At 39.9% G+C, this 25,364-nt stretch overlaps 1 protein-coding gene across 1 annotated transcript in view; it reads left to right on the top strand.

Annotated features, from left to right (window-relative positions):
- The first annotated feature begins 4,709 nt into the window (after positions 1-4,709).
- Positions 4,710-25,364, top strand: part of snapc1a (small nuclear RNA activating complex, polypeptide 1a) — a 37,040-nt gene continuing 16,385 nt past the window's right edge. Inside the window, exons 1-5 of the mRNA XM_014144677.3 lie at positions 4,710-4,906; positions 4,987-5,125; positions 21,421-21,580; positions 22,308-22,448; positions 25,168-25,272. Of these exons, the coding sequence (XP_014000152.1) occupies positions 4,897-4,906; positions 4,987-5,125; positions 21,421-21,580; positions 22,308-22,448; positions 25,168-25,272 (555 nt within the window). The 5' untranslated portion in view covers positions 4,710-4,896. The remainder of the gene's footprint in view (positions 4,907-4,986; positions 5,126-21,420; positions 21,581-22,307; positions 22,449-25,167; positions 25,273-25,364) is intronic.

Genomic DNA, 25,364 nt, shown 5'->3' on the forward strand with positions numbered 1-25,364 from the left:
AACTTTACCGCTGCTGGAGATGGCAGATCGTATTTTCACTCAGGTGGTTGAGAGGAAGAAGGCAGAAGTTCTGGTTGAAACTGTGCAACAGGAGAAAATGAGAGCATAGACTCGGATGAAGGAAGGATGGCGCAGGCAGATGTGGAATATGAATCAGATGGCAGTGGAAGTAAGGAAGAATGGACCTTTGTCCAAAAGGACAGGAAAATAATCAAAGTTGGGATGGGAAAGAGAGCACCTAGTGTTAAAAAAAGACCTCATCACATTTTGTGGAAGTCAGGTTTCTGGGAGAATTGGGGCCCGAATTGTCAAATTCGTTGGAAGTATCCAAGATGGTGGAGAGAGGTGTGGGTAAAGTGGAGTCGGTGAGGGTCACGAGGAGTGGGCTGGTCTTGATTTTTTGTGTTTCTTCTGATCAGAGGAAGAGTGTCTTGGCAATCAGACAAATTCATGACCATGCTGTATTGTGTTTGAACTAAGGAGAAGTGCACCTGTCAAAGGAGTCATTGCTGGAGTCTCTGAGTAAGTGGGCATCGAGGAGTCGAAAAGTATTCCTGGAGTGGTTAATGCATGGAGGATGAATCGTTGGGTCAATGGCAAGAAAGAAAAGAACTTCTCTATTATTATGTCCCTCCCGATCCGAGTGAAGCTGGGGTATGTGCACTTTCCTGTAAGAGCTTTTACTTCCAGGCCGTTGCAGTATAAACGGTATAGAATGTTTGGACATGTAGAAAGTGTCTGCAGGCGGAGGAATCCGAGATGTGGAAGTTGTAGAAAAGAAGGTCATGGTGAAAGTTATGAGGAAGATGTGAAGTGTCGCAGCCGTTGTGGAAAGCATGTAACCACATCTTCGGAGTGCCGGGCAAAAGAGAATGAGGTTGCCAATGTCAGGGCCATCCAGAGAATTGAATATGCAGAGGCCTGCATATTAGAGACCTTCAATGCAGGCTGCGGAGTAGGCTTCCCACCAGCAGGATCCAAGGATGTTACATGTAAAGAAGGTGCACTTTATGATTTTTATGGCAATGGTGATCAGTGGCATGGCTAAAGTGGAGGGAAAGTCCAGGAAGACGACATTATTGTGAATGCAGCAGAGGAGTTCCTGGGACTAAAAGATTTCTCAGGGAAGGTGTTACACGAGGTGCTGTCACGAGCAGTGCTACCCTCTCAGAGCCTCAGGAGGGAGCAATGGAAGATGGAGGAAATGAGGGAGTAGGTTTTGTTAAGATATTTTGTTGTGTTTTAGGTTATGCGGATTAGCCCTGTACAGTTGGTGGCGGTAATGCACCATAAATATTGGATGCCAACCGCCGTTCAACTCCAACGAAGATGAAGAAGATTAGACAATATAATGAATTCATCCTACAGAGTAGTAAGCTTTACTGAAGTAGAGCAGTGGTCCCTCAAGTGGGGCTTCAAGTTTTCAGTTGAGAAAGCACACTGTTTTTTCTAGAAGGAAGGTTGGGGAGGAAATACACTTGAAGTTGTATGGCGGGAATCTGGAGCGGGTGGGAGTATTTAGATTCCTGGGGGTCTGGTTTGACACTCGAATGACATGGGCGGAGCATATTAACAGAGTAGTTGTCAAAGGAAAGAAAATATTGAATGTGATGTGTTGCTTGTCAGGAATGGAGTGGGGGGCAGATAGAATGCCATTTAAAATGATATACAGTGCGGGAAAAAAGTATTTGATCCCCTGCTGATTTGTATGTTTGCCCACTTACAAAGAAATGATCAGTCTATAATTTTAATAGTAGGTTTATTTGAACAGTGAGAGACAGAATAACAAAAAAAAATACAGAAAAACACATGTCAAAAATGTTATAAAATGATTTGCATTTTAATGAGGGAAATAAGTATTTGACCCCTCTGCAAAACATGACTTAGTACTTGGTGGCAAAACCCTTGTTGGCAATCACAGAGGTCAGACGTTTCTTGTAGTTGGCCACCAGGTTTCCACACATCTCAGGAGGGATTTTGTCCCACTCCTCTTTGCAGATCTTCTCCAAGTCATTAAGGTTTCGAGGCTGACATTTGGCAACTCGAACCTTCAGCTCCCTTCACAGATTTTCTATGGGATTAAGGTCTGGAGACTGGCTAGGCCACTCCAGGACCTTCATGTGCTTCTTCTTGAGAACACTCCTTTGTTGCCTTGGCGTGTGTTTTAGGTCATTGTCATGCTGGAATACCCATCCACAACCCATTTTCAATGCCCTGGCTGAGGGAAGGAGATTTGACGGTACATGGCCCTGTCCATCGTCCCTTTGATGCGGTGAAGTTATCCTGTCCCCTTAGCAGAAAAACACCCCCAAAGCATAATGTTTCCACCTCCATGTTTGACGGTGGAGATGGTGTTCTTGGGGTCATAGGCAGCATTCCTCCTCCTCCAAACATGGCGAGTTGAGTTGATGTCAAAGAGCTCCATTTTGGTCTCATCTGACCACAACACTTTCACCAGTTGTCCTCTGAGTCATTCAGATGTTCATTGGCAGACTTCAGACGGGCCTGTATATGTATTCTTGAGCAGGGGGACCTTGCGGGCGCTGCAGGATTTCAGTCCTTCACGGCGTAGTGTGTTACCAATTGTTTTCTTGGTGAATATGGTCCCAGCTGCCTTGAGATCATTGACAAGATCCTCCCGTGTAGTTCTGGGCTGATTCCTCACCGTTCTCATGATCATTGCAACTCCACGAGGTGAGATCTTGCATGGAGCCCCAGGCCGAGGGATATTGACAGTTCTTTTGTGTTTCTTCCATTTGCGAATAATTGCACCAACTGTTTCTCACCAAGCTGCTTGGCGATGGTCTTGTAGCCCATTCCAGCCTTGTGTAGGTCTACAATCTTGTCCCTGACATCCTTGGAGAGCTCTTTGGTCTTGGCCATGGTGGAGAGTTTGGAATCTGATTGATTGCTTCTGTGGACAGGTGTCTTTTTTACAGGTAACAAGCTGCGGTTAGGAGCACTCGCTTTAAGAGTGTGCTCTTAATCTCAGCTCATTACCTGTATAAAAGACACCTGGGAGCCAGAAATCTTTCTGATTGAGATGGGGTGAAATACTTATTTCCCGCATTAAAATGCAAATCAATTTATAACATTTTTGACATGCGTTTTTCTGGATATTTTTGTTGTTATTCTGTCTCTCACTGTTCAAATAAACCTACCATTAAAATTATAGACTGATCCTTTCTTTGTCAGTGGGCAAACGTACAAAATCAGCAGAGGATCAAATACTTTTTTTCCCCCACTGTATAGCGCTATTAATGTCATCAATGGATTATGGAAGTATAGCAAATGGATCAGCAGCTCAGACATCTTTAAAAAAAATCTAGATTTGTTATCCAGGCCCAGGCCCTAAGAATCTGTTGTGGAGTACTTAGTTCCTCTAAGGTGGCAGCGATGCAGGTAGAGTTGGGAGAGATGCCGTTAAAGTTAAGAAGACAACAGCTAGCTATGACATATTGGGTAAATCTACAATGACATAAGGTTACACATCCTACAAAAAAGGTGCTCCTAGAGTGCTGGGAACATAAACAAAATATGAATACAAGCTTTGGGTGGATATACAATTGCATGGTGAGAGAGATGGGGTTGTTTGGGAGGGAGTTTTCCTGCTATCCCACCTTGGTTTCTCCCTCAAACAGTGATAGATCTAGGGTTGCTTGAGAGGGTAAGAGATGTTGAAGAAGGAGTAGATTCAGTTGTAAGTGAACATTTAAGAACACAATACTAGGCTTTCTTGAATATATTCACAGATGGATCTAAGGACCCTAAAACAGGGAGCAGCTTTTAATGTTCCTGAGTTTAAGGTGGCAGTGACAAAAAGAGCAACGGATAATTTATCTGTTTACACAATGGAGTTGTTGGCCATACTATTGGCTGCAGAGTGGGTGGAGGAGGTGAGGCCATACAGGGTAGTCATCTGCTCTGACTCCTGTACAGCATTGATGAGCTTAAATTCATGTGTGTCTCAGAGCAGATAGGATGTATTGTATGAGGTTTGCAGTGTTTGTATAGGATGAAACAAATGGGGGTATTTGTGATGTTCCTCTGGGTACCAGCTCATGTGGGAGTAGAGGGGAATGAGGAAGTGGATATTATTGCCAAGCAGGCTCTTAATAAACATCCTAATGTTGAGATGGAATTGTCAATCAGTAAAGCAGACGCCAAGGGATTAATAAGAACAGTGATTAAAAATAAGTGGCAAGAGATGAGGAACAGGAAGAGTAAGGGAAGACACCTGTATAAGATCCAGGAAAAGGTGGTGGCAGGGAGGTCCTCAGGCCGAGAGAGAAGGGAGGAAAGTGTAGTCACAAGGCTGAGACTGGGACACACAAGGTAAATAGTACATTGAAAGTGGTGGGGAAACATTCGACTGGGAGGTGTGATAATTGTCAGGAGGAGATGGAGACAGTGGAGCATGTTCTATTTCAGTGCCAGAAGTATATGAGAGAAAGGGAGCGATTGTTATTAGATTTGAGGAGTAATGGAGTTGAAGAGCCAGGATTAAGTGAACTCTTGGGGAAATCTTCATGCGATGTAGTATTTAATCATGTATTTTGTTTCCTTCGAGAGACGAGATTATTGGGTAGGATTTAGACCGTCACTGTCTCTGGTCCACACTCCAGTCCAGTTGGTGGGAGTAATGCACCTTAAAGTTGGTTGCCAACCGCCATATAAAATCCACAGTAGAAAAAGAGTAACGTATTAGGCTGATGCACAGCCCATATAGAGGCTGGAGGCATGCACCCATAACAATTGTTTGCAGACCGCAGTAATATCGAATAAAAAGATTGGGCACAGACGACGGCAAGCAGTTCTATTGGAACTGCCGCATGTTGAGCTCAGAGAGGCACGCCAACTTCACTGAAAAGGGTAGCCAATCACCATACATCTGAAATGCCGAATGGTAAGTAGGATTGCAGCACCACACTAGTGAGTTTAACTATATCTTTATTTGGTGTTCAGTTTAAATATATCGTTAATCAGGTAAAGCGAAGGATCGTTTCCTGAAGCCACTTGTAGCAGACTACGAGGAACTGCTGGGTCGTTTCCAACAGACGGAATCCGTGCGGTTTGAGGAATTTACTGCTATTTGGAGAAACATGGGCTTCTCAAGTGTATTTTAGTAAGTCCCTTTCCTCTTCATCAGTCGTCTCTTTATGATTACCTGCCGGCCTACCTAGTGTGGACAATTTGTTGCCAAATATGCATTTGCATAATGCACACTTTTTTTTAAACATGCAAATTATTATTAGACCACTCTGCCAACCTGTGCCTGGTTTTCCGATAACGATGGAATTTAGGTTTACTGGTGTTTTAATGATGCATCTTTCCTACAACGGCCGAATATTTAACATGAGTTTCCCAAAACGCCACACAGAAAACCACGCTAAATATGTCAGTGTTTGTCGATACTGATCGGATGGAAAGAAGGGTAGCGCTGCTCGCGGGTCAGCTTTCTCAGTTAAAATCTTACTTTAATATATAATTATTTCACAAAACTGACGACGGATGAGTTCCTAGTGAGAATTTACAATCTACGGCTGCAAGTATTGAAGTGGCTTAATGTATTGCGTTACCCAATAAAAATGCACTAAATCAACGATTTGGCACGTCATTCCGCAACATTTTAGGCTACGCGTCATGAAATGTATTAGACAAATTAAGCAGTTGCCTACAAGTAACAAAATATATTCAATTTATTGAACATGAAATAGGCCTATATGCTACTATATTTATATTTTAATGCAGTCATCTTGTTTTTAATTTAAAGTTTATTTTATATCCCGCTTGTGTTAATTGCAAAGACATTAGCAACTTTTGTTGTAGAACACTTTGTTCAGCAGTTGCAGAGAGATGGATAAATCATGTGATTCTAGGTTTAGCAGAGATCTTCTGTGTATAAAGTGACGCGGGAGGGCAAAAAAGCATATAATGAAGCATGTAGCTGTTCTTCGAGTGGTCAGAGGCAGACGTTAGGGGTGCTTGTTAGGTTACGAGCGTTTTCAAGTGCTACGTTAACGATGGTTTTGAGAAACAGCTCGAGGTTTAACGATGCTCCTACGAAGGCGCTAAAGATTTCAATTTTCAATAATTTCTCCTTAAAATGCTTTTTGGAAACTGGGCCATGGTCACGTTCCAGAGTGTGCGGTCAATGTTGTAGATTGGTTATGCCATGAACAGAGCTGACGCATATTAGGAATTCACAACAATAGGTGGTGTTTCTAGAGGTGCTACTTCATTTAAGAGCTTATTCTGCGAGGGCAATTACACAGTAAAATAATGATGCTGAGACTCATATTTTTCACTTCAAAATGTCAATGATTGCAAGGTTAAACAGACGATACTACTTTTAACAATTTCCACAGCAAATTTTACAAACACATTTACTTGAACAGTGCAGATGCAAAGTTTGGTAATGGCTCAAATCGTAATTCTTTAACCAAAATTTGCACTGTTTGTCAAGAAAATGTTTGTTTGCTCAATAAATCCTGTTAATTCATTCATTTATTTTATTTATAAAAAAAAAATGAACACAACAAATACAAAAACTGAAATGTACAAACAAGAGCACATAAATCTAACATATCAAGATTCATTTTCAATTTGTTAAATACTTTTATGGTGCGTATTGTTTTTACATTTACTGATCATTTCAAAAAGAATTGAAATATTATATCTTAAATAATGTAAATGGGGGTTTGTTCTCTGCCCACTTCATTTTATGGACAAAGAATCTTCCATGAAAGAAAAACAAATTAACAATGAAAGTTAAATCAGGGTCCATATCATTTGGATGGAAATAAAACATATCAATCTTTCAAATTAACATTAATAGTTGCTTCTTTTCAAATAAAATCTTCTAACTCACACAAATCTTCTGACATAAGAACAGTCCCAAAATAAATGTTCAAGAGTCTCTGGGTCACAACTACAAAATACACATTTGTTATCAATAGCTATTTTAAATCTGTATAGTAAAGGTCTTTACAGGGTAGATTCTATGAATGCGTTTGAATGATACTACTTTCACCTTATTAGATACAATATTTACCAGATAACGAAACTTTGTTCCAGTTCACTTGTCCTAGGGCTGCATTCCAGTACATTTTAGCAGAGGGAATGGTAAGATATTGACATAGTTTCCTTATATACATGTTATTACATTTAAAATGTCAAAATGTCAATTCCTTCTAATTGTATTGAGGCTACAAAATCCTCAACAGTTGCACTTGGAGTATTGTTATATTCTCCTAAACGAAGAATAGCACCTTTAGGGACAGCTCTAACAACAATTTGATACTCCTCAGGAGTGAATGTAACATTGTGTGTGCTAATAAATTCTGGATAATCATATAGTTGTCCATCATTATTCAATAATTGTTTAACCCAAATAATGTTGTCAAACCAGTTCTGGAAAAACAAAGACTTGTTTTTGTATTTTATGTCTTTATTATTCCAGATTGTACACATATGTGGGGAAAAATGGTGTGTGTACATGAGGTTCCAAGTTAGAAGTACTTGTTTATGAAAGTTTGCAAGCTTAATAGGGATTTTACCCATATCAAAGTTGCATTTGAGTAAGAATTCTAGACCACCAATCTGTTGGAATATTAAATTAGGGATGATATTCCAAATGCAATCCTTATTTCTTAAATAGTTTTGTATCCATTTAATCTTAAATATTATATTAGAGGTTTTAAAATCCAGAGCATTCAACCCTCCCTCACCTTCGGGGCTACATATTACCGCTTTTCTTAAATAATGAGGTTTATTCCTCCGTATGAAGTTAAATAATTTAGTATCAAACATTTTAGTTACTGACAGAGGAACATCCAATGGAGGTATGAACTAATCTGGACAGACCTTCAGATCTTGATAAAAGTACACGTCCAGAAAAAGAAAGATCTCTTAATAACCAGGAGTTAAATCTCTTTCCAATTTTCTCTACAATAGGAGAGAAATTTAAGTTGGCCCTTTCTTTCTGATCTTTGTTAACTGTAATACCAAGATATGTGATCACATCTTTTACAGGAATATTACATACTGAGTTTAAGTCACATCTTTTCAATGCAAATAATTCACATTTCCTAATATTCAGAGATAAACCTGATACATGTGAGAAGGCATTAATACACTCAATAGCTTTCTTGACTTCATTATGATCTTTCAAAAACAAATGGTGTCGTCAGCCAATTGTGAACACTCTATCTCTTTGTCTTGTTTCTGAATACCCCTAAAACTATCCTTATTTATATGAAGTGCCATAACTTGTGTGACCAATAAAAATAAGGAAGGAGAAATTGGGCGTCCTTGTTTAATTCCACGTCTGTCGAATCTTTGAAGTTCCATGGGATAATTTAACAGAGCTGTTACTATTGTAAAGTGTCTTAATTACACTGTATCAAATGCCTTGTAAAAGTCTACAAATAAAATAAAGCAATCTTCCATAATGTGCTCATTGTAGTCTAACAAGTCCAATACTAGTTGAATATTATTACATATGTCTGCCCTTCATAAAACCAAACTGGGTATGTTCAATGATTTGGTCAAGACCTTTTTTTAAAATCTTTCTGCAAAGATGGATGCAAGTAGCTTTTCATTAATGTGATTGGTCTCCAATTTTCTAACATCATAGAATCTTTGTTTTGGTATTACAGAAATTAGGCCTTGTGTCATAGAAACAGGCAGGACCCCTAAATCAATTGTCTCCTTAAAAACATTAACGAAAATTCAATAATATCCTCCTGAAAATATTTATAGAATTCACTGATAATGCCATCATTCCCTGGATATGTGCTCTCTTTTAAATTGCTGATAAATTTTTATTTCATTGATAGAAATAATTTCGTCAAGACTTTTAGAAGTCTTGATCTATGAATTTTTCATAGTCTTTGACAGAGTTTAAAGGCAGATATGTCACTAGTGGGACAGGCATGACTGGTATAAAGGTTACCATAGAATTCTGAAACATATTTTGAAATATCTTTGGTGTTTTCATTTTCTTTGGCATCTATATTGAGCTTATGAATTATTTCTTTCTAAATTGTAAAAGTATTTTGTATTTTTCACCTTCCTCCAACATCTCCTTTTTGATCTTACAAATGCCCCTTTTGCTCTCTCTTCATACATTTGGTCCATTTCTAGTTGTAAAGAGAATAACTGGCCCTTTCCTTCTTCATCAAGGTCCTCCATAGAGATTAGAGAAAGTATTTCCTTAACAAGTTTATCTTCCCTCAATCTTAGGTTCAGCAATTTCTTTACCTCCCTTCATGTCCTATTTCATACTTCATTAATTCCTAATATTTCCCATAAGACTTATAGTTGGGCTTTCCTCCAATTGTCTTGTATAATATCTTTGGCATCATCTTGCAATTATCATCTACCAACAGTCTACTATTGAGTTTCCAATAACTCCGATTTGGTTTAACTTCAGATCCATTAATATTTAAAGATAAGAATATAACTTTATGATCAGTAATAATTGATGGTTCATTTGATACCTTGACTACAGAATTATCTAATGAATTAGAAATCAACCAGAAGTCAATTCTTGACTGTGTGGACATGTCCTTGTTACTCCAAGTGAATTCCTTTTTATCAGGATATTTACATCTCCAAATATTGACTAATCCAAGACATAGGTTATTAAACTCAGGATTAACAATGCTGGATCTGTTAGGAGGGGGATATCTGTCAATAATCATCACATTGGATACAGAATTAAAATCTCCACCTAAAGATACTTTTGATATCCTGAAATGCACCGATAACTCTATTAATCTCTCCAAATTCCTGAAATAATATCCTGTTTGGTTTGTTGTTGGATGCATAAATATTCCCTAATAAAAACATTTTACTGTTGAAATTTACTGTTAAAATTAACCAACGTCCAGAGTGGTGAGTCTTACTACTGATGACCTTCCCTTTAAATGCACCTCTTAAAACTGCTCTACCTGCAGAGTGGTTGTTGCCATATGATAACCAGATATCGTTACCCCATTGATTTTTCCAAAAAGATGGAGCGGAAGAACAAGCATGAGTCTCTTGTAAAAAGTAAAAGTCTGCATTATACCGTTTGCAATACAGGAAAATAGCCTTACGCTTGAGTAAATTACGAATACCCCTGACATTATTTGAACAAAGAGATAAAGACATACACTTCAACCTTGTTATGCTAATATGAGCTTTTCCTAAGGATATGTAACTCAAAAGGATTTCCATCCCATTATTAACCTCTCCAACAAAAAACAAACAAATATTGGTCATAAAGTTACCAAAGTATTATTACTCCCACAAGGGGGAGACATTGTGTAGACTTTACAATAAGCAGTTATTCACCTATAGTTAGTTTATTTTACCAGTTCTCAGGTCAGCCTTTTCTCATTTAAGTGTTTGTGTCCATTTTTTATAATAAAAGGCTGCTTTTCACCTGGCAATCAGTTTTTTGTCCTGACAGTTCTCTGAGTTACTCTGGCACTCTCTCAAATATTCTGATTTGGCCGCATTTCTTTCCCATGATGATCACTCTTGCACCGATTTATTTTTTTTTTTTTTTTTTTTTTTTTTTTTTTTTTTAAATATATATATATTTTAAATGCAGTTTTCCCTGCCTTTCGAGCTGCAGCCATCATCGGCCAGTTTCTCTCTTGTCACTTTGTCTGCTGAGGTCAGATCCTCCGTGAACCTCAATTTTTGCTTGATGAGGAATTCACAATTCTTCGCTCGCCTCCAAAGAAGATCCTGTGTAGATCTGGTGGTGAACCCGATGATGGTTGTCCTCGGTCTTGATCCTTGAGACTTACCAAACAATGGACGATGTCTACATTTTTCTGAAGTTTGGCTTTTGATTCGGGAATGACAGCTCCGCAGATGTCAACAACTCTGCATTTGATGTCCTCACCCGCCTGCTCTGGAATCCCATGGAGCCTCAGGTTCCACCTGCGCTGGTATCTCTCTGCCTCATTCACCTTTTGCTCGAGTTCAGCCACCTTCTTTTCATTTTCCTGGCAGATAACTTCCATTTTCTTCATGTCACTTTTGAGGGTTTTCACTTCTCCAAAAATGAAGTCGACAGATTTTTTTAATGGCCTCAATTTTCATTGTATTCTCCCTAACCATGACTTCTAAGGCATTTGCCCTTTCATCTATCTTTGCTGTCAAAAGCATTACAATATTGTTTTGCATCTCAAGAAGTGACACCCTCTTGGCCTCATTTTTTTCCCCTGGGGCTTGACTGGAGTGCCGGGGTCGTAAGGTAACGGCCTGAGCTGGGGACTGGAGGGGTGCAAGTTGTGAGCGTTGTTGTCCGTGCTCACCTTATTTTCATCACCCATTGCAGTATTTCCCCCCACAGTTACATTCTGAAGAGGAGTACCCAAAATCATACTATCTTTTGTGGTTAATTGTCCATCTGACGATCTCTCCATTTCTTTCCTTTTGGTTCTGGTCGTGGCAGTTTCCATGTATGTTCGACAAGCACATTTTTGAGCTAGCTTATCTGGCTATCTAGTGTTGTCGCAAACTTAGTTTTAGAGGTGAATAACTTGCAGAAAGTAATCAATTACGTTGGTAAATAAACTAAACCATATTCATACAGGGTTTTATGACTGTAGAAATTATCCAATGGTCATAATTGGGTAAGGAAATCCAATAATTCCTTCAGCTACCAAAACAAATTATCTGCACTGACCGCCATCTTGCGCGCTAATCATTCAGTCATATGCCTTGCGATCGTGATATAAATGAGGAAGTGGATATTATTGCCGTGTGTGTGTGTGTGCGCCTAAAGGCTGAGACAAGACAGTTGCAGAATAAATCCAACCACACTTGTTTCATCACAAAACCAGATGGAAACCTCTGTCAAGTCCACAAAGCATATTGCATGTACAGTTACAGTTACATGACCTACAACATGGTCGAGCAAGTTAATTGTTTCAACATTTTTGTAGCACTTAACTATTGATTTAAAACCACAATGAGTTACAAATGGCAAAGAAAACAGGAGCTGCCTCTACTATTCCAGCACTATTTCAACATCAAGTCACGTCTAATACAGTGACATCTAAAAGATACCAAAAATAATTGTCCAATCAATGTAAGCTGAGTATGTTGCTCTTCATGGTTCAGATTTCTGTGTTCGTTCGTGCAAGTAAAAAAACATGTTGACTCTACTTGTAGAGAAATGCCAATGCCGCCAACATCTTTCCTGTTGACGAAACGATCTATCACTCTGTCATACAGTACACGCTTGTATTTTTTTGGTTGTCCTAGACTACCTGGCTAAAATGCTTGCTCGCTAGCGTAACTTCCATTCATGGGCAACGTTAGCTAGTTTACGTTAGCCTTTTACATCAAACTACCTATTGAGCTTCCATCCTCTCAGGGTAAGGGCACAACAATGTATGAATTAATGGTTGCATCAGAATTGCCATTATAATCATTGGCCAGTACGGAGAATTAAGTAAAACCACAAGTCAAAATCCATGGCTAATTTAGGAAAGGGACGATTTTAGCTAGCTAGCCACAGGAGGACAGCAACACAGTGAGATGCAACAATTTATGTCAGTATGTTCTCAGTGTGATTTGATAGGAGTGACTCAAATCCAAGCCTGCTTCCTTGACACTTTATTTTTTTATTTTTTAGGTGCGCCAGAACGATTTGCTTTTGAGCTCGTTCAGTTTAGCTCAATGCTGATTTGAATAATTTTAAAACATTTTTATCAGGGGAGGCCAAATGCTCACTGGCTTCCCTGGCCTTCAATGCTATGAGCTTCAACAATGTCATACTCGTTTGGACCAGACCGCATCAGATGGATGGCTTACATTTAGCGAGACAGAGGGATGCTGTTTTGCTCGCTCGAATGCTTTCTCCTGAGATGCATTAAGCCTCTTGTGATTTTTGAAGGAAACTTATGAACCCGAGAGACAAAATAAATTATTTTATGTTCATTTATTTTCTTGCTACATTTTTTTATGAATACACGCCACTGCCTTGGCATGGTTGTATGGTTTGTTTAACCATAGAATTGCCAGAGGCACCAGAAATACTTAATTTTGCAGGAGTTCATATTAATGCTACAGTATGTGAGGTTATAGACCTACAGTCTGTCCAGATTTGTTTCCATTTAACCCATCTGAACAGTAGGCTACAGTCCCCTTGACTTGCCATGGGCTTATTTGAAGTCCCCGTCTTTTGACTGTCGAATTTGCATAGCGCCTCACAATGATCACACGTAACATAGCCAGCACTGATATTATCCTCTTTTACCACTTTCCCAAATCGTTCCCAAACATTACTTTTCTGGCCCTCCCTTCTCTTTATTTAACTATCCATTTTGCAGCTTTTGTCTTGAATTTAACATCGACATTGTCCTTTTTGCCTCCGTGGATCGACATCAACTTTTTCTGCCTGTTCCTAAAAGCGTTTGGCATTTATGCTATTAGGCGCTCATAGAGTAAGACCCTGAAGCTTAGGCTTGCGCACTAATGCCACATAGGCTAAAATAATTAAAGGAAATCCTCAATGTAGCCTATAAATTGCAATAAGAATGATATACAGTTAAAGTTTACATACACTTAGGTTGGAGTCATTAAAACTCATCATTGCATTAGAAGCTTCTGATAGGCTAATTGACATCATTTGAGTCAATTGGAGGTATACATTTTAGTCATTTAGCAGACGCTCTTATCCAGAGTAGTGAATGCATACATTTCCTACTTTTTTTTTCTTTTTCCCCGTACTGGTCCCCCGTGGGAATCGAACACAGACCCCTGGCGTTGCAAACACCATGCTCTACCAACTGAGCCACACGGGACCTGTGTACCTGTGGATGTACTTCAAGGCCTACCTTCAAACTCAGTACCTCTTTGCTTGACATCATGGGAAAATCAAAAGAAATCAGCCAAGACCTCAGAAAAAGAAATGGAGACCTCCACAAGTCTGGTTCACCCTTGGGAGCAATTTCCAAACGCCTGAAGGTACCACGTTCATCTGTACAAACATTAGTACGCAAGTATAAACACCATGGGACCACGCAGCCGTCATACCAATCAGGAAGGAGACGCGTTCTGTCTCCTAGAGATGAAGGTACTTTGGTGTGAAAAGTGCAAAAGAATCCCAGAACAATGGCAAAGGACCTTGTGAAGATGCTGGAGGAAACAAGCACAAAAGTATCTATATCCACAGTAAAACGAGTCATATATCAACAACCTGTAAGGCCGCTCAGCAAGGAAGAAACCACTGCTCCAAAACTGCCATAAAAATTCAAGACTACGGTTTGCAACTGCACATGGGGACAAAGATTGTACTTTTTGGAGAAATGTCCTCTGGTCTGATGAAACAAAAATAGAACTGTTTGGCCATAATGACCATCGTTATGTTTGGAGGAAAAAGGGGGAAGCTTGCAAGCTGAAGAACACCATCCCAACCGTGAAGCACAGGAGGAGGAGGGGGGGGGCAGCAGCATCATGTTGTGGGGGTGGTTTGCTGCAGGAGGGACTGGTGCACTTCACAAATAGATGGCATCATGAGGGAGGAAAATTGTGGATATATTGAAGCAACATCTCAAGACATCAGTCAGGAAGTTATAGCTTGGTCGCAAATGGGTCTTCCAAATGGACAATGACCCCAAGCATACTTCCAAAGTTGTGGCAAAATGGCTTTAAGGACAACAAAGTCAAGGTATTGGAGTGGCCATCAGAAAGCCAGACCTCAATCCTACAGAAAATGTGTGGGCAGAACTGAAAAACCGTGTGCGAGCAAGGAGGCATACAAACCTGACTCAGTTACACCAGCTCAGTCAGGAGGAATGGGTCAAAATTCACCCAACTTATTGTGGGAAACTTGTGGAAGGCTACCCAAAAAGGTTGACCCAAGTAAAACAATTTAAAGGCCATGCTACCAAATACTAATTGAGTGTATGTAAACTTCTGACCCACTGGGAATGTGATGAAAGAAATAAAGCTGAAATAAATCATTATCTATACTATTATTCTGACATTTCACATTCTTAAAATAATGTGGTGATCCTAACTGACCTAAGACAAGGCATTTTTACTAGCATTAAATGTCAGGAATTGTGAAACGGTGTAAATGTAGTTGGCTAAGATGTATAAACTTCTGACTTCAACTGTATTTCTGTATTTTTTTTAAAGGTGTTTTCTCTTTTCAACCCGCCCTTTATCGACAATTTCATGACCTTAAACCCAGCCCGCCCCGCGGGTATAACTGTGGGGAATGCGGGTTATGAGTCAACCTGTGCATCACCAATGGAGGACTTCATAGCATACGTTTTGTTGGAGGGGAATTATATTAACGAACATGCAATTACAAAATATAGGCCTAAAATCTGTCAATGTTTTTAGGACGACTCCTAATTATTCTGGGCCCTGCTTCCCAAAAGCATTTAGGGAATAATGTGCTTTAAAGTTACATGTTGCATGGACTCTGTGTGCAATAATATAACCTGATTTTTGAACGACTACCTCATCCCCACACACACAATTATCTGTAAGGTTCCTCAGTCGAGTAGTGAATTTCAAATGCAGATTCAACCACAAAGACCAGGGAGGTTTACCAAGGCAAAGGCAACTATTGGTAGATGGGTAAAGAAATGATACAATAAGGGATATTCAATGTATGCTTTTTATATTTTTCAATAATAGTAAAAAATTGGGACCCCTAGGATGGCAACACAACAGTGCATTAGAAAAGTACTCGGACCCCTTGACTTTTTACATTTACATTACATTTAAGTCATTTAGCAGACGCTCTTATCCAGAGCGACTTACAAATTGGTGGATTCACCTTTTTCCATATTTTGTTACGTTACAGCCTTATTCTAAAATGGATTAAATAAAAATCCTCATCAATCTGCACACTACCCCATATTGCCAAAGTGAAAACAGGTTTTTAGAAATTTTTGCAAATTTACTCACATTCATAACCTTTGCTATGAGACTTGAAATTGAGGTCAGGTGCATCCTGTTTCCATTGATCATCCTTGATGTTTCTACTTGATTGTAGTCCACCTGTGGTAAATTCAATTGATTGGTCATGATTTGGAAAGGCACACAGCTGTCTATACAAGTACCACAGTTGACAGTGCCTGTCAGAGCAAAAACCAAGCCATGAGGTCAAAGGAATTGTCCGTAGAGCTCCGAGACAGGATTGTCGGCACAGATCTGGGGAAGGGTACCAAAAAATTTCTGCAGCATTGAAGATCCCCAAGAATACAGTGGCCTCCATCTTAAATTAAGTTTGGAAGCACAAAGAGACTAACTAGAGCTGACTGCCTGGACAAACTGAGCAATTAGGGGAGAAGGGCCTTGGTCAGGGAGGTGGCCAAGAACAGGATGGTCACTCTGACAGAGTTCCTCTGTGGAGATGAAAGAAACGTCCAGATGGACAAGCAGCACTTCACCAATCAAGCCTTATGGTAATGGCCAGACGGAAGCCACTCCTCAGTAAAAGGCACATGACAGCCCGCTTGTAGTTTTCCAAAAGGCACATAAAGACTCTCAAACAATGAGAAACAAGATTATCTGCTCTGATGAAACCAAGATTGAACTCTTTGGGCTGAATGCTAAGCTTCACGTCTGGAGGAAACCTGGCACCATCTCTATGGCATCCCTATGGTGAAGCATGGTGGTGGCAGCATCATCCTGTGGGGATGTTTTTCAGCAGCAGGGACTGGAAGATGAGTCAGGATTTAGGGAAAGATATACGGAGCAAAGTACAGAGATCCTTGATGAAAACCTGCACAGGACCTCAGACTGGGGCGAAGGTTCACCTTCCAACTGGACAACAACCTTAAGCACACAGCCAAGACAATGCAGGAGTGGCTCTGGGACAAGTCTCTGAACGTCGGACTTGAACACGATCGAAACTCGCTGGAGGGACCTGAAAATGGCTGTGCAGCAACGCTCCCCATCCAACCTGACCGAGCTTGAGAGGATCTGCAGAGAAGAATGGGAGAAAATCCCCAAATACAGGTGTGCCAAGCTCGTGGTGTCATACCCAAGAAGCCTCGGCTGTAATCGCTGCCAAAGGCGCTTCAACAAAGTACTAAGTGAAGGGTTTGAATACTTACAGTACCAGTCAAGTGTTTTCTACAGTGTCTCCACTATTATTCAACAAACTATGAAATGACACAAGGAATCATGTAGTAACCAATAAAGTGTTAAAGAAATCAAAATATATTTTATAATTGAGATTCTTCAAGTAGCTACCCTTTGGCTTGATGACAGCTTTGCATTCTTGGCATACTTTCAATGTGCTTCATGAGGTAGTCGCCTAGAATGCATTTCAATTAACAGTTGTGCCTTGTTAATTTGTGGATTTACTTTCCTTAATTAGTTTCAGTCGTGTTGTGACAAGGTAGGGGTGGTATACAGAAGATTTGGTAAAAGACCCAAGTCCATATTTATGGCAAGAACTGCTCAAATACGCAAAGAGATGACCACATTACTTTGACTGACCTTTATGTGTTAATCTGGAAAATTTCAGTAACTTTGAAAGTTCAAGTGCAGTTGTAAAAACCATCAAACGCTGTGATGAAATTGGCTCTCATGAGGACTGCCACAAGAAAGGGATACGCAGAGTTACCTCTGCTGAAGAGGATACATTCATTGGAGGTAACTGCACCTCAGATTGCAGCCCAAATAAATGCTTCAGAGTTAAAAGTAAGACACCTCTCAACATCAACTGTTCAGAGGAGATTGCGTGACTCAGGCCTTGATGGTCGAATTTCTGCAAAGAAACCACGACTAAAGGACACCAATAATAAGTCTTGCTTGGGCCAAGAAACACGAGCAATGGTCATTAGACTGGTGAAAATGTGTCCTTTGTGAGTCCAAATTAGACATTTTTGGTTCCAACCGCCGTGTCTTTGTGAGACGCAGAGTAGGTGAACAGATCTCCACATGTGTAGTTCCCACCGTGAAGCATGGAGGAAGTGTGGTGGTGCTTTGCTGGTGACACTGTCTGTGATTTATTTAGAATTCAAGGCACACTTAACCAGCATGTCTACCACAGCATTCTGCAGCGATAAACCATCCCATCTGGTTTGTGCTTAGTCCCACTAGCATTTGTTTTTCTACAGGACAAACACCCAAAACACACCTCCAGGCTGTGTAAGGGCTATTTGACCAAGAAGGAGAGTGATGGAGTGCTGCATCAGATGACCTGGCCTCCACAATCACCTGACCTCAACCCAATTGAGACGGTTTGGGATGAGTTGGTCCGCAGAGGGAAGGAAAAGCAGCCATCATAGCGCTTTGTTTTTTTTTTTTCGACTGCACTTGAAGAAACTTTCAAAGTTCTTAGTGTTCCGCATTGACTGACCTTCATGTCTTAAAGTAATGGACTGTATCTCTGCTTATTTTAGCTGTTCTTGCCATAACATGGACTTGGTCTTTTACCAAATAGGGCCATCTTCCATTCTAATTACATACTGTCCAATTAAATTTCAACCCAAAATAATATTCTGCATTTCCTGCATTCATTTGCGAATTTCCACTCTGCCACATAGGGCTGCACAATGTGGTTAAAACATCTAGGCCTTATTTTTAACCAAATGTTGAAAATGTGATTTGACTTGCGATTTTTAGATCAACTCTTCGGTGAACTGTTGGAGTTATGGAAAAATAATTATTTTTCTATTGTTAGAAGATAGTGGGCACTTTGAATAAAGTGTTTTGACAACCAGTGAAAATGCCTGTGAGGAGTTATTGTGACAGGGTAGGAACCAGTGTTGGGCAGTGTTTCCTAGGGGTCCCTATGATCTTTGGCTACATTAAATGTTTTCTCTTAGCTACTCCATGTAGGTAACATTCATGTTTTGCCTATTCCTCTTTGATTTAGAAGATGCTGTGGGGGGTCAAACATAAAAGTAACAGTATCTGGTGTGGCCATCAGCTGCATTAAGTACTGCAGTGCATCTCCTCATGGACTGCATCAGATAAATGTGAATCCGACCATCACCCCTGGTGATACAAAACCGCGACTCGGCAGGGAAGAGCACTTTTTGCCAGTCTTGTCTGGTCCAGCGACGGTGGGTTTGTGTCCATAGGCAACATTGTTGCTGTTGATGTCTGGTGAGGACCTGCCTTACAACAGGCCTACAAGCTCTCAGTCCAGCCTATTGCGGACAGTCTGAGCACTGATGGAGGGATTGTGCGTTCCTGGTGTAACTCGGGCAGTTGTTGTTGCCATCCTGTACTTGTCCCGCAGGTGTGATGTACCGATCCTGTGCAGGTGTTACACGTGGTCTGCCACTGCGAGGACTTAGGCGTCTCACAGTACGGACATTGCAATTTATTGCCCTGGCCACATCTGCAGTCCTCATGCCTCCTTGCAGCATGCCTAAGGCACGTTCACGCAGATGAGCAGGGACCCTGTTTTTTTATTTATTTTAATTTTATTTTTTTCTTCCCCAGGCTGTAGAAAGGCCTCTTTTCTTTTTTTTAAGTGTCCTAAGTTTTCATAACTGTGACCTTAATTGCCTACCGTCTGTAAGCTGTTGTCTTAATGACCGTTCCACAGGTGCATGTTAATTGTTTATGGTTCATTGAACAATCATGGGAAATGGTGTTTAAACCCTTTACAACGATCCAAAGAGCTGTGAAGTTATTTGGATTTTTACGAATTATATTTGAAAGACAGGGTCCTGAGAAAGGGATGTTTCTTTTTGATGAGTTTAGTTACATTATTTTTGTTATGCCATTTTTATAAAATATTTTCACCCCCACCCAGTGTTCAGAACTTACCAGAAAGCATGTAGACCTTGGCTCAGACAATGTAGTAGTGTGGGTTCAATAGCATCTCATTAGTGTGCAAGATCTTGAGAATCAGCTGTACGTGTGATGGAAGCGTGCACTGTACATGTGATGGAAGAATGCACTGTGCATACAGAGGGTTGCAATTCTGTTGAATTTTGGTTAAACTATCCCTAAGACCTAGAATTGCCTTGTGTATCCCACAAAAAAAGGTTCACTGTTATAAGCTAACTTTTGCTGAATTTAAGCAAAATTTCCCAAATTCCCGGGCTTACCTTCCCATGTAAAACTTCTGGAAAATTCCAGAAATTTACCGGAAAGTGTCCTAACCTTTGCAACTCTACTGGTGTGTATGCAGGCAATGGAAGAACTGGGACATTTTCAGCTTCCAGGAATTGTGTACAGATCCTTGTGACATGGGGCTATGCATGTTCATGCTGAAACATGAGGTGATGAGGTTAATACTGTTACATTTTAAATAAACTTTTTTTCACTTTGTCATTATGGGGTTTTGTTTGTAGATGGGTGAGGAAATGTATCTTGAATCCATTTTGAATTCTGGCTGTAACACTGTTAAGGGATATTAATACTTTCTGAAGGTGCTGTAAGCCTATATATTTCAATCATATTGTAATCAATTTCTGGTTCATTTGGTTTCTAATTTGCTAATTGTAGGCTAGTGTCTAATTTTAGCATTCATGGTGGGTAACGTGCGGAATGATGTGCCATGTCTGTTATAGTGTAGGCTATGGCCTAAGCGTTAGAATAAGCCGCCTCAATATTTGCAGCCATAGCCTGTACAGTAGGTGCCTATATCGCTCTAGGAACTGATCTGTCAGTGTTGTGGAACAATTATATTAAGGTAGGATTTGAATAGAGAAAGCTGATCCGAGAGCAGCGCTGTCTTTCCTTTAATCCTATCAGTGCTGGCACATGCCCCAACTACGCACTTAGTGAAAGTTATCCCTATGTAGTGTTTTGTGAAACGCATGTGAATTCTTCAGTCGTTGTAGGAACGATGCATTGTTAATACACTCAAACCTAATCGGGGAAAAGGGGCTTTGGATGTTGCCCCACATGCTTGACTAGAAGTTCAGTTCTTCTTCCTAGTCAACTGCCATATGCCAACATGTTTTATTTATTTATTTTTAAATCAATTTGCTCAATGGAATAATTAGGAGTACAGTGACACATTCCATCCCTGGATTGAGGTATGTTTTGAAACCATTTCACTTCTTTCACCGCGGTGTAAACATATATTGGTATGTGGCTGTTTTGACTAACGGGAAGTACTGAACCTCTAGTCTGTTAACTGTACACATACTGTGTATACAGTTACCATCTGTGGATACCATAGTGTTTGCGTTAAGTCATACTGAAATGACTACCTGTTTAGCAGCATGTCACACGTTGAAAGGTATATCTGTAATAATTGGTAGAAAGTTCTGATTTTAAAGGCATTTACCGAGCGCCCAAGAGAGCATTAAATCAAGTTGTTCCAATAATCTAAAATACATGGTGTGTTCTTGCTTATTGCATACACCAGTCTCACACCTGTTTTGTCCTAGCTAATCATTACCAGTGCTACTGTTGTAACTCCCACTCTTCTTAATTTTCCCTCCGATCTCCATTTCATTTTAGCGGTTCACTTGCTGGTAATGAGATGAGGGAATTCTGCCACCTAACCCTGAACATGGCCTTCAACTACTTCTTGCCCCCATATAGCTTCCAGATCAGAGTGGGGGGTCTGTACCTTCTCTATGGCCTATACCACACACAGCTCGCTTCCCCTAAAGAGAAGGTGCTGAAAGACACTTACTTTGAATCTCATTATTCAATCCCATTTATTCCAATAGTGTTCTATTTTTTTTCTTTAACAATTGACTTGATATACTTTTCCACTTCCTAAACTAATATGCTGTACTGAACAATGTCTGTGGAGAATCTCAATTGTATACTCCTCGCCGCCTCCTGAACCCATTGGAGAAGGCCACAGGGGATGCACCTTTTGGCTTTCTCATTCAATGGGTTTTGAGGAGGATGTGAGGAGTATGCAATTGAGATTCTCCCATAGTGTGCAACAACTTGCAGACAGCCCTAGTCTCGGAATGTCTGAGTTTCCTGTACAATGACTGTAAATCTTACAGATCCAAGTGTCACTGTCAATCCATTTGAAATGCGTATTTGTGTATCTCATCAGAAAATTCAATCTGATACATATGGGTGTATTTTGTTTCTCACTAGCGCAGGAGAAAATGTATGCATGTCCCTGACAGTAAATACCCCCAGACGATAGCTTATGAAGTATATCCGTATGAATTTGCTGTTATTATTATGTTTGGGTTATGTCCCCCAAATGACTCAAAAGTATCCCGGTTGGGCAACTTGGGCTATCTGAATTTGATTCTTGTGGTTGGATGATAAGTTGAATGAAATGTATCCAACTTGTTCAGTGTTTTGTTAGATGTATTAGGGGGACAAAGTTATGCACAATATGTCAAGATGAGTAAGTGTGTTTTCCCTCCCAGATCAGGATTGCCCTAAAGGACTGGGAGCAAATTCAGAAGTTTTACCAGGATTCGGTGAATTCACAGCACTATGATGCAGTTTACATTATCAGGAAGCTAATAGCTGAGAATGCTGTCCTTTACACCGCCATGCCTCAAATGGTAAGGCACTCCCAAATTACATATTGTAATTTAAAAGTATCCCTTAAGGTGTTTTGTCATATTACATACTTGGCAAAAGCGAATATAGAAATCCATTTAATGTCTACATATCTTCCAAAACTTTTTAAACCAATGTAGGAGTACAAAATGGCAGTGCAGCAGCTTAAACAGTGCCCCCTGTCAGTCATCTGTTTATTTACATCATTGGTCAAAACAAGAGATGTTAACAAGAACAAAATACAACTAGCTGAAACAAGCCACCTATGATTCACCTCGCAGCAGTCTAGTCAATGTTGCTATCTGACCGACCCGAATGACAGCCTTGTACCTCATTTTTGTCGTGATGTCAGCCCATCCATCTATCTTCATAGGAAAAGAGTAATTAGTGTCAAGTTTTTGGCCAACTGATGACATTGCAAGCTTAAATGTTTGTTTTTCATTAACTTCATGTTGGTCTGTGTTTCTGCACAATTTTGTACAGATATATTAATCATGATATGGGCCTCCTATGCCCATGTTTTGCGACGGTGTAAGTTCCATAGGTTGTGCATCTAAGGCTTAAATAATTTCAACAAATATATTTATTTTCATTATAGCAGGGCTGTCTGAACAGTGACCTGATCAGCTTGAGTGAATTGAATTGAAATTGATTTTGTTGAATTCTTGTTGGGGGGAATTTACCTGACATTAAAATGAATTGACCTGGAATTTGAATTTCCTTGATGTAATTTACAGTGAGGGGAATTTAATTGGAAGTACATTTTTTTTTTATTGACTTTTTTTTTTTTTTATTATTTTTTTTACTCAAATTCAAATCCCTTTTTGATGATTCAAAATAATGTTTAAGCATGGAGCATAAGCTGCGGGAGCAACACTCCATTCCAGAGTGCCAAAGAAGGCCAAAACAATTCTGCTGCAGAGAGACAAGACAAAGCCATGACAACCAGTTTTGATGAGTCCGTGTTGACATTTTGTTGATTCACCATTAACTAAGTTTATTAGATGGAAAACAAGCTATTAGGGTGAGATTCTGACTTTTTGTCGCAGGTGCAGCCGATTCGAGCAAGCGAATGTTTGAGATCATGGCTATACGGCGGAACGATTTTTTTGACATTAAGCCTAGTTGTATTTTTCAGCGTATCTCCACGTTTGGTAGGCAATTTCCTATTTGTTAGTCAATAATTGGATACGTGGAGCTTCTCTTTGTCATTACTTTATGCCCTAAAATAATAAATAAAGCTTTGCCCACCAGAATGTCATAAATCACTCGATTGACTGAATGCATCAGTGGTGGAAAAAGTACCCAGTTGTCATACTTGTGAAGTAAAGAAACCTTAATAGAAAATGACTGAAGTAAAAGTCTAAAATATTTGGTTTCAAATATACTTAAGTATCAAAAGTAAAAGCATCAATCATTTAAAATTCCTTATTTAGCTAACCAGATGGTGCCATTTTCTTTTCCCTTTAAATTTTACGGATAGCCAGAGGTACACCAACGTTCCTACATAATTTACAAACGAAGCATGTGTGTTTAGTGAGTCCGCCAGATCAGAGGTAGTAGGGATGTTCAGTTGAGAAGTGCGTGAATTGGACCACTTTCCTGTTCTGCTAAGCATTCAAAATGTAATTAGTATTTTTGGTTGTCAAGGAAAATGTATTTATTTTCTTTAGGAATGTAGTGAAGTAAAAGTAGTCAAATATATAAAGTACAGATACCCCAAAAAACTACTTTAAAGTATTTTTACTTAAGTCCTTTACACCACTGGAATGCTTTCAAGTTTTCTCTTTCATTTCTGCTTCTCTCACGGAGTGAGGATGTTTAAGGAAGTGGGGAGAGAATGCAGTAACTCAAACAGCTGAAAGATTTCTCATGCAAAATGTCTGAATGACATCAGTTTGACTGGTTTTAAGAAAATTAAATTCTGTGAAAACGATCCAACGGTTTCAGTTTGTCTTGAATGCATTTCCAATTTGTGGTTGAAATACTGGTAGCTTTTATATTGCTGAAAACAAAGTTTATACACTGTCCCTTAAAAGCCAATTTATGCTTATGTACCAATGCGGAGGGCTCCTTTATAGCTCCACATTGACAGGATTGGTTGACGTTATGTGGGGGCGGGAGGTCCTGTATAAACACACTCACTTCCTTCACAACAGCTCTGCTCCGTGTAGCGCAAGAAGTAGGAGTGCCCTGACTTCTGCGGAGGCCGTATCACTGTAAATTCTACACGTCCAATGCAGATGTCGGATTGACCATGCAGCCCCCGTAACCACACATTCCTATTCTCTCAAGATGCTGAAAAATCATATTTCTCCACTCCTGTTCCCGAAACAATGTTATTTGATGTATCATTTTACTGTAAGAAATAATTAATTCTGCAGAAGTTTATATTGTATTAGGCTACATGTGAAAGGTTCTAGGCCCATAGTCAGTGTCCAGATTTCAGTGTGTTCCATTTAACCCATCTAAACTTCAAAGGTGTGTAGACCAGGGAGTGCGGCCGCACATGTCACAACCTACTTCCGCTGTCTCTGCGCGCACACACCAAACTTGGCTCCATTTAAGCCAATCAGTGCAGCAGAGTACACGTGTATAGACCCTCCCCCTTAGTTTTGTAGGGTCAATACTTTTTTACCAGAAATGTTAGTTATTGAACTTGTATTAAAACAGATTGCACTTTTAATTGATCCTATACTGCGGTTCTGTGTCCACCTGTAGTTGACCTTCCGTGTGAAGAAGAAGCCCCAGCATCACAAGGTGTGCGAGGAGTTCCGTGACCGTCCGGAAAGGGTCAAGGACCTCATCTCTACAGATATGCTACAAGTATGGCTTTTGCTCTATTAAAAACTTTGTTGCCGTAAAAAAACGGTTCCGTGTCACACTGGGGAATCAGATCTCCCACTGAATGTGTGAAG

Source organism: Salmo salar, chromosome 15 (assembly GCF_965601325.2).
Source record: "Salmo salar chromosome 15, fSalSal1, whole genome shotgun sequence".
NCBI lineage: Eukaryota > Metazoa > Chordata > Actinopteri > Salmoniformes > Salmonidae > Salmo > Salmo salar.